General features: G+C 40.7%; 1 protein-coding gene across 1 annotated transcript in view; it reads left to right on the forward strand.

The window, feature by feature from the left end:
- Nucleotides 1-17865, forward strand: part of DCHS2 (dachsous cadherin-related 2) — a 181204-nt gene that overhangs the window by 105755 nt on the left and 57584 nt on the right. The window contains exons 4-5 of the mRNA XM_060246623.1: nt 12944-13180; nt 15734-16750. Coding sequence (XP_060102606.1) covers nt 12944-13180; nt 15734-16750 — 1254 coding nt within the window. The remainder of the gene's footprint in view (nt 1-12943; nt 13181-15733; nt 16751-17865) is intronic.

Genomic DNA, 17865 nt, shown 5'->3' on the forward strand with positions numbered 1-17865 from the left:
AGTGAGTGTCTTTTTCTTCACAGTGAATTCTTCATCTGAAAATTTTAAAAGGAAATAAAAATGCCATTGTTTTAAAAAAGTGCATCCTAAAAATGGCAGAAAATGATGAACACGAGGATTGCCTGTTTTGCTTGGGCAAGGGCCATAACACCTATAACTGCTCAGCATGCCATCTTCTTACACCTAAGATAAGACAAGACTCTTTATGGGAGAAATCCCTTACTGTGACTTATAAACCCACTGAAAAGTCATCTAAGTAGACCCACGCACCTTAAGTGGCCTCAGTCCCTGCAACTCTGCCCAAACCCACTGAGCATGCTCCAATGCTTCAGAGGGCTGCCTCAGAGCCTCCAGCCAAAAAGGCCAAGAAAAAGTCAAGTCACACAGTCTCTAAGTCTCCAGCAAGATCTAAGTCACCTCAGTGCCAAGCATTGAAGTCTCCAGATCAGGCACCCTTACCTTGACGCCAGTCATTGTCACCATCCTTGCCATTAATCATCCTTGTTACCTTGACACTAGAGTTCAGGCTCTCCGTGACCTCAAGGATTACTATCCCTTTGGGTCCAGAAAATAGTCACCTCAATGCTGGATATCATGGTTACCTCAATGTCATTCTCCAACCTTGGCTCTTCCCTTTCCTCAATGCCAATCTCAATCTCTTTAGTGTCATAATCCAAGTTGACATTGAGCTTTACCCACCCAAGCCAGGGACCACCAAGAAGTCTTGACGACTCATCTTTTTTGGGCCTCGCAGACTTTTCAGTCATTGGATGATGATGTAATGGAAGTCTCATCCCCAGTGTGTTCAGCCTCTTAATAACGAGGTCATGGTGTTTGTCCTGATCAGCCCTGCTGTGGTACTCCACTTACCCCACCAGGCTTCTGACAAACCTCATGGGGCTTCTTTCCCCAGATGTTCATACTGGTCTGGCAATGGGATCCAAGGCAACAACAAGTACTATGGCAACCTCCTTTTCATCCACAGAGCCAGCAGCATAAGGGGCACTGACGCCATTCTGGGTCTACTTCTAAAAACTCATCCTTTCTTGCTCATGGCCCTCAGGGATTGGATTTGGAGGAGGCAGAAGGGCAATCTGATGAGGACTCAGATTTCTCCCATATGCCATCACCAGACACTGCCTTGGGTTATCCTGATCCAGTTTCCTCTACTGAGCACTTAAATGTCTATTGTGAGCAACTGATTTGAATGGCCAAGGCTCTGGATATTGATTTTTCTCTCAGACCCAAGGCAAGTGGCATTTCCTGTTATAAAGGGAATTTTAGATATAGCTACAAACGTATCAGAGCTCAACAAAAAAGATTAAAAATTATATAAAATCAAACAGAAAGCTTGTGAGTTCCTCTTCCAACACCCACTGACAAATTCCATAGTGGCAGAAATCCTCCTTTCCAGGCAGTGGTCAGGTACCCATTTGTTTCCTGTGGAAAGGGAAGGCAGGAAACTTGATATTTTGGGGGGGGGGGAGGGATTACTCTTCAGGGGCCCCAGAGCTTAGAGTATTCAACTTCACAGCTAACATGGAAAGGTATCAAATGGCCCAACTTATGGAAAACTTCTAGAGGACAAAAGATGGTAGGAAAAGTCCTGCATGCTAAGGGCCTTGGTTTGGGGAAACAATTCAGTGCATCCTGCCATGTCATGGATTGCTGCAGTAGGACCTCAGCAATAGTGCTGAGAGTTTGGCCTATCCTTTGAGGTTAAAATACTCTTGAGTGACCAAACTGACTCTATCCTGGATAATAGGATCAGGAAAAATAGGTTCACGGCAAAGTCCCTAGGGATTACGCACCACTCATGGTGGCCTTCAAGCCAAGATATTTCCTGAGACATTTACAGCAAAGTCAGCCATACAAAGCCTACAGGTATCAGCAGCCCATTACCAGGGTCAATCTTCCTTTAGAACCGGTCCGTTTGCCTGTCAAAATGTTCTTAAAGCAGGCAGAAGGGCAAACAAAGGGGTCATTCCTCTGGGGACCTTTCCCCAAGAGGGAAAATTTCAGCATGACTAGGTTCTATGGTTCTTTTGGGTAGCAGGGTTTTGCAGTTTATTGTTAAATGCGAAAATGTCTTTTAGGACAAATGGCTGTTGCCTGTAATGAAGTTTGGTTACTTCTTAGAGTTCAAATCAAAGCCTGACTAACTTGCTCCACAGTCGGACAAAGGGTCTTCACCACAGAGTTGGGCAAAGAGGTATTAGAGCTGTGCTCAGAAGGGGCAGCAAATCCAAAGAAGGAAGCAGGAAAGAGCCAGTTGCTTACAGGCAAGGTATGAGCCCTGCAGGGGCCAAGACACCCCTGTTCTAGGTATTCTCTGATCTACAGAAAGAGGGAGGCAAGAGACCAATCCTGGACTTTAGATCCCTTAAACATTTCAAAATTTGGAAGTTTGTAATGTTGCCCTTGACACATCTACTTCCTCTACTGAGTGCTAACATGTGGTTTGTGGTCCTTGACCTCAAGGATGCATATTTTCATACAATAGTTCACAAAAAAATGGAGGAGATTCCTTAGATTTTGTTGTAACAGCTCTCATTTGAACAATATGTTGCCTTTTGTGTTGACCACAGTACCTAGGGTAATTTACTAAATGCGTGGCCATAGCAGTACTCTATTTAACACTCGGTGGCTGCTGCATCTCTCCATACCTGGATGACTGGCTCTTTGTGGATTCCTCCTATAACACTCTGAAGAGCTGCCTCTCATTGGCAAAAGTTTCTCTGCCTGTGGTAGGTGGCATGAAAGACACTGCCAAGCACATCAACCTTTTGGAGTTAAAGGCCTCTTTTGCATCTGATCGTGCTAGTCCCACCGACAAGTTAACAGCAAAATATGACATCTCAAAACAGTGAGGAACAACTCCTCTCTCCATTTGCAAAGAGGCTACATGGATTTAAGGAGTGGGCAGCACAGCATCAGGTCACTCTCTTGTCAATTCATGTAGCAGGCCAAGGTAACATCATGGGAGATACTTTGAGCAAAGATACCTTAAAAAGCCTCAAATGGCCCTTGAACGACAGATGCCTAAGGCTGTGTGGTGGAATTATAGAAAAGACAGGACAGCTCTGTCGAGGTCTGAATTGAATTATGGCTCTGTGTTTGATTCTATTCTCCATAAGGCTTTGCATCTCTCTCAAGCCTAGCCTGTTCTGTCAGTACAGTCTGCTCTAGAAGAATTGTTGACTTCTTTTAGTTTTACCCTCTAAGATGAACAACAGTTACAGGTAAATGCAATCCTGTTTTCTGCTGTTGAAGTTGGGTTGAGGCTGGAACTTTCTGCATCAAAATCAAGTTCTCTGTCACTGAACTCTGATTCTTTCCCTTTCTGGAACTAAGACAATGGCTCTACTACAACTATTTTAATCCACACCCCCTCCAGCCTAGAAATAGCAGCTCTCCAGCAGCCCTGGCCTCACTCAATGCACAGCAGCCAAGAAGGTCAGAGCGCCTGCTCCTGTTGCAACGCCACTGAGGATGTTCTCCGCAGCCGAGAACGAAACGTCTGGAAGAAAAACTTTCTCCAGTAGAACACGGCACTTGAGCCCGAAATATTCTACAAACCCCAATGATGTTACCAGCTGTGAAAACCTGAAATCTTTAATAACTATTTTAAACTTAGCGTACCTTGATTTAGGCCTTTGATGGAGGTGATTGGCCCATACTGAAGCTGAACAGAGGAGGAGTGTTTGTCATTGAAAAGACTACCAGTCTAGAACCATTCGGGCAGAATTAATCTATGGTGTTGCCATGGTTGTTTGTCTGTATTATACACCCCTCCAGTATTTAACTGCTGACTTCCAACTAGGCCATGTTTGATGTAACAGTTGCTTCTGGGCCAGATCCCTAGTTCTCTGTGTCTCAGTTGGTCTTAGCTCCTAAAATATATAGTTTCCCTTACTCTACCTTGTTTCTGTACCTTGATACCAGTTTAGCTCTTCACAGCTCTAGTGGTTTTGGTTGATGACCCCCTGCTTGAATGTAGGCAAAGGTTATGCTTCTCTGTTGCTCCTCAAGGATCTGTCTGCAGCCTTTAACACAGTAGCTATATCATCCTACTGAGGTATTTGGAGGCAGAAACAGATATCAAAAGGATGTGCCTTGGCCTAGTTTGAATTGTTCTATATGAATCGGACTCAGGGTTGACACTGGAGATCAGCTATCTTCAGTTTGGAAGTTATCTTGTGGAGTTCTTTGGGTTGCAATCATCTCTCATGTTATTCAACCTCTTTTATTTATTTATTTAAAGCCTTTAGGAGAAATGATTTGCAGTTTTGGAATTGGATATCATCAATATGTAGATGACACCCAGCTTTACATCTCTCTATCAAAATCCCCAGGACCAATGGAGGTCCTGAGCTGTTGCCTGCTGTGGTCAAGTGACTGAAAGTCAGTAAATTGAAACTAAACCCAGATAAGAAGGAAATGAGTCTGGTAAGGAAGGCAGATGTCTTGAAGAAACTTAATCTTTCCCACTTTCAATGTGATTCAGCTAACACTTAATGTCTCAGTTAAGAATGTTCGGGTTATACTAGATCCATCATTACTGCTTTCTCTCAACTCAGTCTAGCCTGTAAAATGGTCCCCTACCTTGACTTGGCTGATCTATTAACCTGGATCCTTGCCACAGTGTGACAGACTGTCAAGGGTTAATGCCTCAGTTAATGTCTGAGAACCTTTGAGTGACAGGCTACTCAAAGAATTCTGTGGAGAGTATCAGTTATGAAATGATAGATGGGAATTGACAGTGGAAAAAGAGAGAGTTAATCACTGACTGAGGATCAGGAAGGAGGCTAAGAAGGAGTGGGTGGATCAATGAGGATCCTCATCCAAGCTGAAAGGGAAAATTACTTTTAGTTAAAAGAAGTAATTTCTGACCAGTGAAAAGAGAGATAGGTCTTGAAAAAGGACTGATAGCTCTTGAAAGAGGATTTTGGGAGCTGTGTTGTATGTTCTTGCCTTCTAATGTCAGTGAAACTCAGAAACCTACGCTTGAAAGTTAAAGCAGAAACTGAAAAGTATGACTCTTATCAAAGTTTTAAAGACCTTGTTGTATAGAAGAAGTGCTTACTTCTGGGCAGCAAATTATCTGCAGTTAGCATAATTACAAAGTTACCAATGTTCCCTCTAAGCTGAGTTAGTGTGAGCTAGCTCACAGATTTTTAGCCTCCAGCTCACACATTTTTGTTTTAGCTCAGGAAGGATGACCACAGAGCACACTAATTTATACACACAACTTTAATGCCAGTAGCTTACAACTTTAATGTCAGTACCTCATAAAGTAGAATTTTTCCTCACAAGACTCTGTGACTTAGAGGGAACATTGAAAGTTACCTCAGTTTTTATCATCTGTTCATTTTATACGTCATACCCCTGATTCCACCTGAACTTTCCTCCTCTATGTTAAATAAAACATTTTGTTTATTTTAAACTTCCAAAAGCCTCTCATGTGCCATTACAGGTGGAAGATAAGAAGCTGATTTTTGTCTGTTTCATCACTAGCATTAAAATATATAATAAAGTGACAGAGTAGGACAGTCATAGTCAAACAGGTAACAGGAAAATAGATATAGGGACTGCTCAGCAAGAAAGAAGAAAGAAAAGGGAAACCCCTGTGTGTAAGGAAGGGAAGATGGTGAGATCTCCAAACATGGTAATATCTAGACTACACTACTGTAATGTACTCTAAGTAGGTCTTCCTGCAAAGTCAATTTGGAGAGTCCAGTTAATTCAAAACACTGCAGCTAGGCTGTTATTGAGAGCTAAGTGAAACTTGCATATGACTCCCATTCTACAGTCATTCCATTGGCTGCCCATAAATTACTGGATTTGGATAATTGACATTACAATCCCAGGAGACAACAGAATAGAAAAGAAAGAACAGGAGAGGACCATGAAATACCAAGGCCTACAAATAGAATTAGAGTGCCTTTGAGGGAAGAAGGATACCATAGTGTCAGTTGTCACTGGAGCCCTTGGAGCACTTCCTGTGACCATTCATAATAATAATAACAAACAACTTCTTGGCAGTCAGCTCAACATTCAGACCATTCTTGGGCCTTCTGTTATAAAGCTAAACTGTGCGGTTCCAATGCTTCTCCAAGGTAGTGTTTCTGGGCGTTCACCAGCTTCTTAACTGGTATGAGTGGTTCGGCAATGCAGTAGCAGATTTGGGCCCATGAGAACATGAGGCCTGCTGTGTCAAGCAAGAAGTCTTCTAGTACAGCATCCTGTTGATAACAATGGTCAGTCATATACTTCTGGGAAGCCCATAAGTACAGCTTGAAGGCAACAGCTTCCCTTATATAGGTTGTTTATGTCTTAGGTTGCTTGTGTCTCACTTGCTCAGTTTTCTCAAGAGATTGTTGCTTGGTACACAAACTTGTTCATAACAAATACTTGTAGTATTTTTACATAATTCTTAGGACATCAATCAGATAACGTAAGTGTATGGTTGCCAGGTCTGTGTTGGAAAATACCTGGAGACTTTGGGGGTGGAGCCAGAAAAGGATGAGGTTTGGGGAGGAGAGGGGCCTCAGCATGGTATAGTGCCATAAAGTCCACCCTTCAAAGCAACCATTTTCTTCAGGGGAGCTGATCTCTGCCAGCTGGAGATGAGTTGTAAAAGCAGATCTCCAGGTCCCACCTGGAGGCTGGCAACTGTGCAAATGATTAGCCAAAAAATAAACCCCACACCCACTCCACTTTCTGAAAGGTTCCTGGGTATTAGCATTGACCTGCCTCAGTAAGTTTGTTCAGCTGCCAGATTTGAAGGTGAGTTTGGGTGATGAACTATGCATACCTTTTTAGCCATCTGGCTGCTGTCTGAGTTGACACAAATTGTGTTTGTTGGGAGCCATCTGGACATAGTTGTTGCAGATAGTTAACCTCTAATTTTTTGCTTCCTTCTGATTTTTCTTCGCTTGTTAAAGTTGTGTTCTACCGTTGGTATTTACTAATTAGGAGAGCCCTGCTCTAGAGAAAGAAATGCCTTTTAATAAATGTAGTGAAAAGTTTCTCCTCCACCCTTCTCACCAACAAATGGATGCTTAACTACCAGTAGTTAAAACATATGCTGAATATTGAAAGCATCAATTGCTTATCAGGAAATCAGAAGCTGAATAAAAGTGGAGACATCTGCTTGCGAAAACAAATTCAACCTTATATGCCTATAAAGTGATGCTGTGTGGTGAAGAATCAGGAAGCACAGGGACAATTGAAATCAGTGTTCTTAGGAAGGTAACAGAAGGTTGGCAGTGGCTCCAGACCAGCTATGCTACACTTAGGTGGAACATACTGTAGACTAGTTTCTTCTGGAGATTGTACACCATTACGACTTGGGCACCCATTCCTTTAATGCTTTGCATTACTTGCCTTCTATGTCAAGAGGAAGCTGCTGACCAATAAGGTACATACTGATCTAAGACCCACATTCTGATTGCTGGTGATTTGTTGGCATACCTCCTGTGGGAAGATGTGGACTGGGGTTTCTTGGGTTCTTCAAAGGTTAGTTAACTTGGTACAGCTGTCAGCATGTTACTTAGAGATAAGCTGATTTGCATCTAGGTAAATGTAGGCCTGCATCTGAGATAATTCACTGGATGTGAGAATCTGCCTTAGTTCCACTGTACATTTCCCTCCAGAATGCTAACAAAGAAGCAGCAGCTACCATGGGGTGAAACTACTTTACTATACAGTAATTGCTGGAAAAAAGTCTGTGCTAGTGTAACTCTAATGATTAAGCATAGAGTCGACTTTGTTAGACTGGATTAAAAATCAGAATAAAATTCTGAAGTTTTGAGCAAAAATATGCAAACATATTATTTTAACAAGTCTAATTTGTGCAGTGCTATATGTCCCAATGGAATCCCAAAGTTTTGGGTTTTCATAATATGTTTGTGAATCTAGTAAGACTACTCCTCCAAATTATGTATGTCATATATGGTGGTTTTATTGGATAATTTGTTTTGGTTTTCGTTCATTTGGTCATGATGTAAATGATGATGGTCTATAAAAGCCTAAAGTTGTCAGAGGGAAAGCAAGAGAGCATTGACACCCTTTCTCTGAGCCTGGATCTAACTCCAGCTGAGAGCCCCTTCCTCTCGCTTCTAAATGCTGCCAATGAGACCTGTATGGGGAGGGAGGCACACCCATGGAACCACTGGATTTTCATGTCATTTGTTTTGGATTTTTATTCCTTTGAACCTCTCGCTGAACCAATTTGTCCTGGGAAATGGTTGAAAAATAAATACCTAGCTAAAATGAGAGGGGTATTTGGCACAAACCCCACCATTATGCCCTTTGTATTCAGAGACTCTTTCTTGAGTTTTACTGTTTAGGCTAAAGAAAAAACTTTGAGAGAGTGGGATCATGTTCTGTGCAGGTGTGCCCAAAGAAAGGAAAGGCATATGCCATGGTAGGTAGGAAGTGCATTCCAATGAAAGCTCACGGTAGTAGGCAAGATGAAAACATGCTCCTTTTGGAAAGTCTACCAAGCTTTATTGCTGTTCCCTATCCCCATCCCTGATTGACAGGATGAAAACACTGCAAGCCAAATCCTGGTGCTTATTAGTTGATTATTTCTTCTCATGTATTTTTATTTAATCTAATAATAATTAAAACTGCAAATAGCATTATTTGGAGTTTCCACTTGCCACTTCATGTCACATCCTGGAGAAGGCGAGAGGTCATAAGTGTTGCTTAGCAAGCTGAAGTTGGTCATATTATCTCAAGAAAAGCCAAATATGTCATCTTTGGAATATTGTTCTATGGTCTATGTAATCATAAAATGCCATCAGCATACTAAGGAATTGGGGAAGGGGCAATAAAGCCATTTGTTCAAAATGTATCTGGCGACAGCAATAGATTTTCAGTCCATTACTCCAGAGCTACAATAGAGGTTTTTTTCACAATGAAAAACAAAGACCCACTGTTCTTTAAAAAGATATTTTAAAATATAGTCTAAAGTGATCAAAAGGCAGTTTGTTTTTACAATGGTTTGGCATTGTCATAGGAAATTTCGCTAGAGCACCTTTGATTTTTGGTGTTTTATCTGTTTTCCACTCTTCTGGTTAAGAATGCTTTATCCCAAATTAGTCATTCAGCTGGTGAAACAGCTCTAGCATAGTAAAATCAGATGTTTTAATTCTCCTTTGTTCCAAAGCTGACTTTCCTCTCCAGAGAGTATGTAAGAGAGAGTGATCATGTGTGTGCAATAAAGGCAGCCAGATTCCAGAGCACACTCCACTTTTGCTGCTAGTGCTTCTTGGACCATTGTGGAATTTTCTTGCCTTCTGTTGCTTTGCAGCGTCTGCTGAAAATCTAGCCTTGGCAACGGCACAGAAGAAACTTCTAAACATTTCTGTATGCAAGTGAGACCATACTTGTATCGGTTTCACTGAACGATTAAATTGTTTATGTGGCTCTCTCTATGAAACAGAAAAAGATTAAGTATAGAATCTAATATATAATGAAGGTAATAATAAAATAGAAATAATGATACCTTAATTTTATTTGAATTAAAAGGGAAAAAAACTTCATGACAAGGAGGAACATTTATTCCAAGATACCAATCAGTTTTGAAGAAGGCAAGGTGGATATTGAATGGTTTTAATTATGCCCTTTGTAATCTCCAGAGCAGTCAGGGTGCTCTTTTAAAAAAATAATTTTAATGTATTTTAGATGTATTGCTTTTGGGAGCTGTACAAATGGAATGCTTCTAATTTTGGCCTGTAGTTAATTGTATCGTTTACAAAAAATGTTTTCATTGATTTTGATAACTTTTCCCCCCTAATTGACTAACTGTAGCTAAATAATATGCTAGTTCTCTAAAACTAAATTGCTTCTGAACTAATTACTCCAGATGAGGAAATATGTGGACCGAGAGCTATTCTAATCCCATGGAGGGAATAGTAGGGGAACTGGATACACATCCCTGCTCAGACATGGAGTTGCTGTGTGGTTTGAGAGAAGCCACCCCGTGGTTTGATTAGCCTATCAACCAAATGGAAAGAGGAGTAACTCTATTTCACAAGTCATTGTTAGGTTGAACAAAAGCGAGGCTGAGTTTGCACAGCAGATTCTGTTATATGGCTGGAAGGCTGCCTGGAGCTTGAGCAGTTGTCAAGGCTTTGGGCGGGCGGGCGGGCAGGCAGGCAGAGACATCCATTTTATGGTGGCTGGCAGAGATATCCAGTGGTCCTTGACCATTATAAGAAGGTGTTTTGCGGCTAAACTTCTTGTTTGATGTAAAGTTGGTTGAAACAAATTACAAGGAATTCACAATAGTTTTATTTACTTTCTAGCCCTTCTTTCTTACTGAGATTCAAGGTGGATTGCAAAGTATAAAACAATGCAGTCATGTAACATTCATTTACCAAAGCAATAGACCTTGAATTACAGAATTAGAAAACAATGCAAGCTCAAACCAGTATAAGTTATGATATACCATCATCTATGTAGAGAATAGATTACAAAAATAGGCAAACAAGAAAGTAATGTGATAAAGAGGGCAACAGACTGTAATCTGTTCCCTTTATAAAAATGACCTCTTAAACATTTCCGTTTTATGTGTTCTGTGGAATTATAGAAGTCTTCCTAAAATCTTCCTAAAGATGAGGAGTCTTCCTAAAATCTTCCCAGGCAGGTCATTCATAATGATGATGACAACAGCAGCCGCAGCAGCTGCTGGTGCTGCTGTGGGACTTCTGATTTGGATCATTGATACTGCAATCCCAGGAAACAGCAGAATAGAAAAGAAAGAACAGAAGAAGATCATGAAATACCAAGACCTATGGATAGAGTTAGAGGTTCTCTGGAAGAAAAAGATTGCCATTGTGCCAGTTATTGGAGCCCTTGGAGCAGTGCCTAGAAATCTCAAGAAACACCTGGACATTCTGGGCACTGAGCATATAACACCAGTTCAGCTCCAGAAGATAGTGTTGCTTGAAACCGCAATAATCCTTCAAAGATACAACTGCAATTCTGAAGCACTTGGCTAGATCTTGAACTGCAGAATGACATCTACCAGTCAAATGTATGACTGTGACAATTCACAATAGTAATTTAAAAGTTACTAGAACTCCATTCCCTTTCACACTTTTGCTAGTAACTACTGAAGCAAGTTTAGAAAATATCACAGCTGAGCCAGGGAAAATCCAGAAGGTTGGTGGAAACATAATGATGTCATTCAATAGCTCAATTTAAATCTGCAGCAATGGGGGCTCTATGCAGAAGCGAATTTAGTTGACCTTAGCCAGACTTTTCTGTCTCAACTAGTCCAACATTGAGATGATAATGCTGCCTTACCTTAGACGGCTAGTTTCAGTAGTACAGCGAGACAGATGAAAAGAACATTCAGAGTTCAAATTTGTGTACTTAGTAAACTCCACAGAGTTAGAATGCATAGGATTGGGCTACTTGGAAGGTATAAGACTGAAGCTGCTTCCCAGTTTCTTATTTATGGATCTAAAAGTTCTATACCACAAAATAATCTTTAGACCAAGGGTGTCAAACTCATTTGTTAGGAGGGCCGTATCTGACATAAATGGGACTTTGTGTGGCCAAGCCATGCATGTTCTAAAATGTAATGCCAGATAGCAGCGATATAGACTTTATAGAGGACACAGGCCAACACAATTAAATACATCAGTTTTTAACTTAAAATACAAACATGCGTAAAACTCTTGTGATATTTTGTTTAAAATGGAAAGGGGGATGGATAGTGAGATTTTGTAATGCAGTTTTAAAAATAAAACTTCCAGAAAAAGCACAAAAATCACTGCAGAAACTTTGAAAAAACTTAAAAAATGAAATGCTCTCTGCCTGGGAAAACATGAAATAGCAAGGCTTTGCAAGCCTCTCCCCCACCACCGGAACTACTCAGGTTAGCAATGGCTCTCCTTTGTCATATCCCCCTTTGGTTGTGGGTTCCCAACTTAAAGTACTCACTAGGCACTAGTTTTACTCCACTGAGAAGAGACAAAGCTGGCTCAAGGCATCAATGCTTGGGTTGCAACGACACAACTCCAGAAAGCTTCAGCTGGCCAGAGGAACACTGGGAAGCTCCTCTCCATTGAAACACATAGACAAAATTGCAAAGAAAACGTGGAGTGGATTTTCCATTCACCTCTGCTCTGTCCAGAAGCCAGAGTGGGAAATCCATTCCACATTTTCTTTGTAACTTTGCTCTCAGCTTTAGCCTCTGCAAAGAGAAGGCAGGAGCTGGCAATGTCATCGCAACCTTTGGACCTTTGCAGCGTGAGGTCGGGAAGGGGAGAAGAAAGCCCTGTGGGCCTGATCGAAACCCTGGGCAGGCCGGTTTGACCTGTGGGTCGCATGTTTGACACCCCTGCTTTAGACCCTCAGAAACAGCACTTTTCTCTTGGATTTCTCATTCTGTCAGTTTCCATGTAGATAGTGATCAGTAGAAGAAAACTTCTGTTGAAGACACAACCATTTGATTTTATTACTTTTTAAAAACTGATTATTTTAGAAAGTCGTATTAATGTTCTGTCTGGGAAAGACAGAAGGCAAAAGAAGGAGGGGACAGCAAAAGATGAGATGGCTGGACAGCATTACTGATGTAACAAACACGAATTTGAGCAGACTTCGGAGGTTGGTGGAAGACAGGAGGGCTTGGCGTGACTTTGTCCATAGGGTCGCAAAGAGTCAGACTTGACTGTACGACTGAACAACAACATTAACGTTAATAATAAATGTTGTTGACCTACAATAGCATTTTACAAATGTCTGTCTATATAGCTTTCTTTGTCTGAAGAGCTCTTACAACTCATTACAAAAAACCCAAAAATCCAAAGTATCATTAAGCAATCATTAGGATACTTAAAGGTTGCACTTAAATTTAAAGCTTGTCTGCATGAGGCAGAAGTATCGGTGTTCTCTTTAGTTACATTTTTCTCTTTTGCAGGAATTATTTATCTGATATCAGCTCTCAGTAATGTGGAACATAGCAGTGTACTGCTGGCTGTCTCTGCCCGAGATGGAGGTGGTCTTTGTTCAGTTGTTAATGCAGTTGTGACTGTGAGGATCCTCCAGACTGCCATGGCTCCTGCTGTATTTGAGCGATCACGCTATACATTTTCCATCCCTGAAGATATCCCTGAAGGCAGTGCTGTAGGAACAGTCAAAGCAAGGGAGCCTTTGAGTAAGTGTCCTTGGAATTTATTTATTTTTATTTATTTTATTCGATTTATATCCCGCCCTACCCCACCGAATTCATTCAGACAGATTCCAGAACCCCAGATTGCTATGAGTTGCAAACATATGCAGCTGATACAGCTATAGTTATTTAAGCTCTTTGCTTGACAAACAAGCAGAAATCAAAATAATTAATACTAAGCCTTAAGCCAATCCAATAGCTGTTAATTGAAGGGAATGAGAGCATTTTCTCAAGTGTGTTTTGATGCAATGTTTCCTTACAGTTTCTTGGCATTAAAATCACATAAACAGGGTTTTTTTTCTAGTTACAACTATTAGAAGCTTATAGGAAGTGTTGGGTGCAATCCACATGCACTGTTAGGGGATTCCAATTCATGTCTCCTGCACAATAAGATCACATTTTAAAATGGTTAAAACCAGCCCCCCATTAACATACATATCATTAAAATAATTAAAAACACAGTTAAAATACAAACAAAGACATAAAAATGAACAAAACACTGGGCAGGAAGGAGGAATCATGGATGAAATGGTAAATGAAACAAAACAGTCTTCAACAACTGGTGGAAAATGGTAACAAAAGGGGACAGATGTATCTCCCTGGGAGAGAGTTTCAGAGTTTTGTTGCTATGACTGAGAAGGCACTCTTCCACATGTCATAATCTTAGAAGGTGGGTGCACCAAAGACAGGCCTCCAAAGATAATCATCATGGTTGGAGGTACACGATCCTTCAGAAATGTTGGTCCCAAATAATATGGGGCTTTGAAGGTCAACACCAGCACCTTGACTTGTGCTCAGAAGAAAATTGAGAGCCAATGAAAGTGGGCCAAGATTATAATGACATGGTTCCTATGACACACACCAGTCAACATGGTGGCTGCAGTGTTCTGTACCAGTTGAAGTTTCTGAACATTTCTCAAGGGCAGCACCACATAGAGCATATTTCCAAAGATTTATCAAAGGCAGCCCACATAGAGTAATCTAATCTAGACTAGTCAGGGCTAGATCTTTTCTGCCCAGGGAAGGCTGCAGCTGGCTAACCAGTCAGAGCTGGAGAAAGCCACTCCTAGCTACAGTTATCACCTACTTATCTACTAGTAGGCCTAAACCCATTTTCACTGGCCCAAGAGCATCCCCAGACTACAGACCTGTTCCTTCAAGGGGAGTGCAACCCATTCCAGAATGGGTGATACCTTAGATCCTGGGTCAGACCTTCCGTCCATCAGTAGCACTTCTGTCTTGTCAGGATTAAGCTTCAGTTTATTAGCCAACATCCACTCCAGAATCACCTCAGGCACTGGTTCAAGGGGTTTTCAGCCTCCATGGGATAAGCTGAAAGTGTGAGATTTATAATATCTATAAGTAGAATACTGTTTATAAAGTTTCCCCCATGACAATTTGTTTTGAATGGTGGCATTTATGAAACCTTTGCAAAAACATTTTCAATGGTTCTGTCATTAAAAATATTGGTGAGGAAATGGGCATGCTCAGGGGTTTTTTTGTAGCAGTAACTCCTTTGCATATTAGACTAAACACCCCTGATGTAGCCAGTCCTCTAAAAGCTTACAGGGATTTTAGTAAAGGGTCTACTGTAAGTTCCAGGAGGATTGGCTACATCAGGGTTTGTGGCCTAATATGCAAAGGAGTTACTGCTACAAAAAAAGCCCTGGGCATGCTAGTAGGCAAGTTGTATGGGCAGTTAAGGCTGTAATACATATATGCTTTTTTCTGAAGATTTGTTTTGTGGGGGCACTGCTGAATCGTTTAAAATTTGTAAAGCATAGTGGGGTTTTCAGCATAAGAATAGAGGATATCTTTTGTGAGCGAACTTCAGTCTGTGGAAGAGACTTAAATAGTTTAATTAATAAATAATTATGGATACAAAATTATTTCTTTTAGCACTGTAGAGGCAAGTATATTAACCACATAATATTTTACTAAGATTGTAGAATGTGGACTAACACTAGTCCATGTGGGTTTCATTATTAACATTCCATGTTTTCCTATAAAACATTCTTTTCCTTATCCTTGAGAAGCTCTGCCTGCCTTCTCCAGACTCTAGATATGTTATAACCTCTTAGTTGTACACTGGATTCAGGCTTTGATCATTTGGTTCTCACAGTAGCTACACTGAGGAATTAAAATTGCATGGAATATTTTTGTTTCCTTAGTGTAGAATTCTTCAGTTTAAAATGACCTAGCGGGTGAAAAGTTCCAGTATATTCTGTATGAGAGAAATGATGCTTGTTTCTTCACAAAGTGTTAATTCACAGCTTTGGGGGGAAAATATAGATCTAAAAAATGGGTTAACATTTAAGTAGGCTCTGTAGAGTGCCCGTTTCTGTGGTGCACTCCAGAGATACCAGCAAGGAAACTGAGAGCTTAGGCAGCAAACATCTGCAAGAGCGGTCTGAGTTGTTCAGCTTAGTTAGTACTGCCATGTCATATATGTTACAGATGTTCAAAAGTATATTCTGTTAAGTGGAGCCTCTAAACAACCAGATGCCTGACTTTGGTTGTGCTTTGTCTCTCTTACAGATTTCTTGGAAACAATTTCATACAGAATTTCTTCGGGCGATCCCTATGGAAGATTCTCCATTGACCCTCAGTATGGCATTATCCGCACCAAAAAATTCCTTGACCATGAAACCGATTGCCACACAGTTCTTACAGTGCAATCACAGCTGGGAAGCTTCCCTGTCTACAGCAATGCGCAGGTCAACATAACTGTGATAGATGTCAATGACAACCCTCCGGTGTTTGTTATGGAATCTGATATTATACATATATCACATAGCACAATATCTGGCACAGCTCTGTACTTAGCTCATGCAGAAGACAAAGACAGTGGGCTAAACGGAATGATCAGATACACAATTGTGAGCAATCAATCAGGTATTTTTACCATTGATCCGGTTCTTGGAGTGCTGTATCTTGCCAAGTCTCTGGATACCAATAAGCCGAAAGAGTACACAATACGCATTGCAGCTGAAGATCATGGAAGTCCTCCTTTGAGTTCTTTGATGGTCCTGACTGTGATTGTTGATGAACAGAAGGCACGCCCCACCTTGAGTTTTGAAAATTTGGTCTATCACGTGGATGTCAGAGAGACATGTTCCATAGGTGCCATAATTCTTCAAATACAAGCCCAGACATTAGATCCACAATATACCCCTGGGGCATTTGTGTATTCTTTAGAGCATAACACAGATTCTGCTTTGTTTAGAATTGACCCCAAAACAGGAAACATTTACCTACGAAATGCCTTAGACTATGAACTAACTCAGTCACACAGTTTTAGAGCTTATGTTACTAGCCCAATGGATAAGCCAGGGCAAAATGCAAGTACATCAGTAATTGTTAGCGTCGTTGATGAAAATGACAATTCTCCTGTGTTCATGCGTGATGTCTATTTTTTTGAAATTGAAGAAAGTTCATTACCCCAAGGTGTGGTTGGCATACTCACAGCAGTTGACAAGGACTCTGGGAGAAACGGACAGCTCTCCTATTTCCTCTTATCTGGTGGCAAATATTTCAAGATCAATTCCAACACAGGTAAAATATTTTACAATCTCCCCATGTTGTTTATGAAAAGTATAGTCTCTTCCTAAACAGAAGTGATTGAAATATATCTCTTTTGTAAAAAAATGTGTTGCAACTCCAGATTTAGAACTGAAAGCAGTGAGGTAAAGAGATACACAAAGAAAGAAACAGCCTGACTGACTTTTCTTTATTAGTTGACTTTAACTGTTTTATTTAGTCAAGGGTGATTTTCCTCTGCTAAGGTTGGGGTTGTAAATGCCGTTAGAATAGAAGTACTGTGATATGAAGTTTGACCAGAGCGATCCCCACCTGACAGACTGAACCCTAAATGCAGCTATTGCAGGTAAGACTTAAGGTAAACAGTGTGTGTGGGGGGAACCCTTTATTAACTTCCTTGGGTGGAATTAAGATGTTCACTAAAGAGCTTGAAATTATGCCCAAGTGCTGGGCTTGTGTTACAGTATTGCAGAGAGCAGCTATCAGCCAAGGTTTTATTCTTCAGATAAATCTTTAGCGTTTTGTCAACCTTCGGAATCTCACAGTATAAATATAAGCTCCTTTGGGGAATTCCAGTTCTTTAGCTAGCTTTCCACGGAAACTGGGATTGAGACAACATAGGGTGCTTCTTTCACACATGCCAAATAATTCCATTTCAATCCACTTCAGCAACTGTTTGCTAGTGGAATTTACCATTTTACACTGCAAAATCCAGTTGCAAAGTACATTGAAAGTGCATTATTGAGTATGTGTAAAAGTGCTAATAGTTTTTTAGCCTGTTTATACTCAAAGCCAAGCTTTCAGACTGTATAGGAGCTGATAGTTTGACAGATTTATCTCTCCACTTCCACATGAAAGGCTCCTTTAGCCATCTGTCACACCCTCATACAGTGAATTGACAAGATATATAAAAGATTTATAAATAATCAGACCAGTAGATCACATGCAGTGTTCCTATTTTTTTTAACATATGGCTACAATTAAGCTGGGATTAATTTCAAACAAAATGTGTTTGATTCTACTAGTCTTAACTCTGTACAATAAGATATGTAGTTACAAACAACCCACAAAAACATTTAAAAGTAGTACCAGTGGAGACCCTCTAAACTCCTGCAGAACTGCAGAGTCTG

Source organism: Heteronotia binoei, chromosome 9 (genome assembly GCF_032191835.1).
Source record: "Heteronotia binoei isolate CCM8104 ecotype False Entrance Well chromosome 9, APGP_CSIRO_Hbin_v1, whole genome shotgun sequence".
Classification (NCBI taxonomy): domain Eukaryota; kingdom Metazoa; phylum Chordata; class Lepidosauria; order Squamata; family Gekkonidae; genus Heteronotia; species Heteronotia binoei.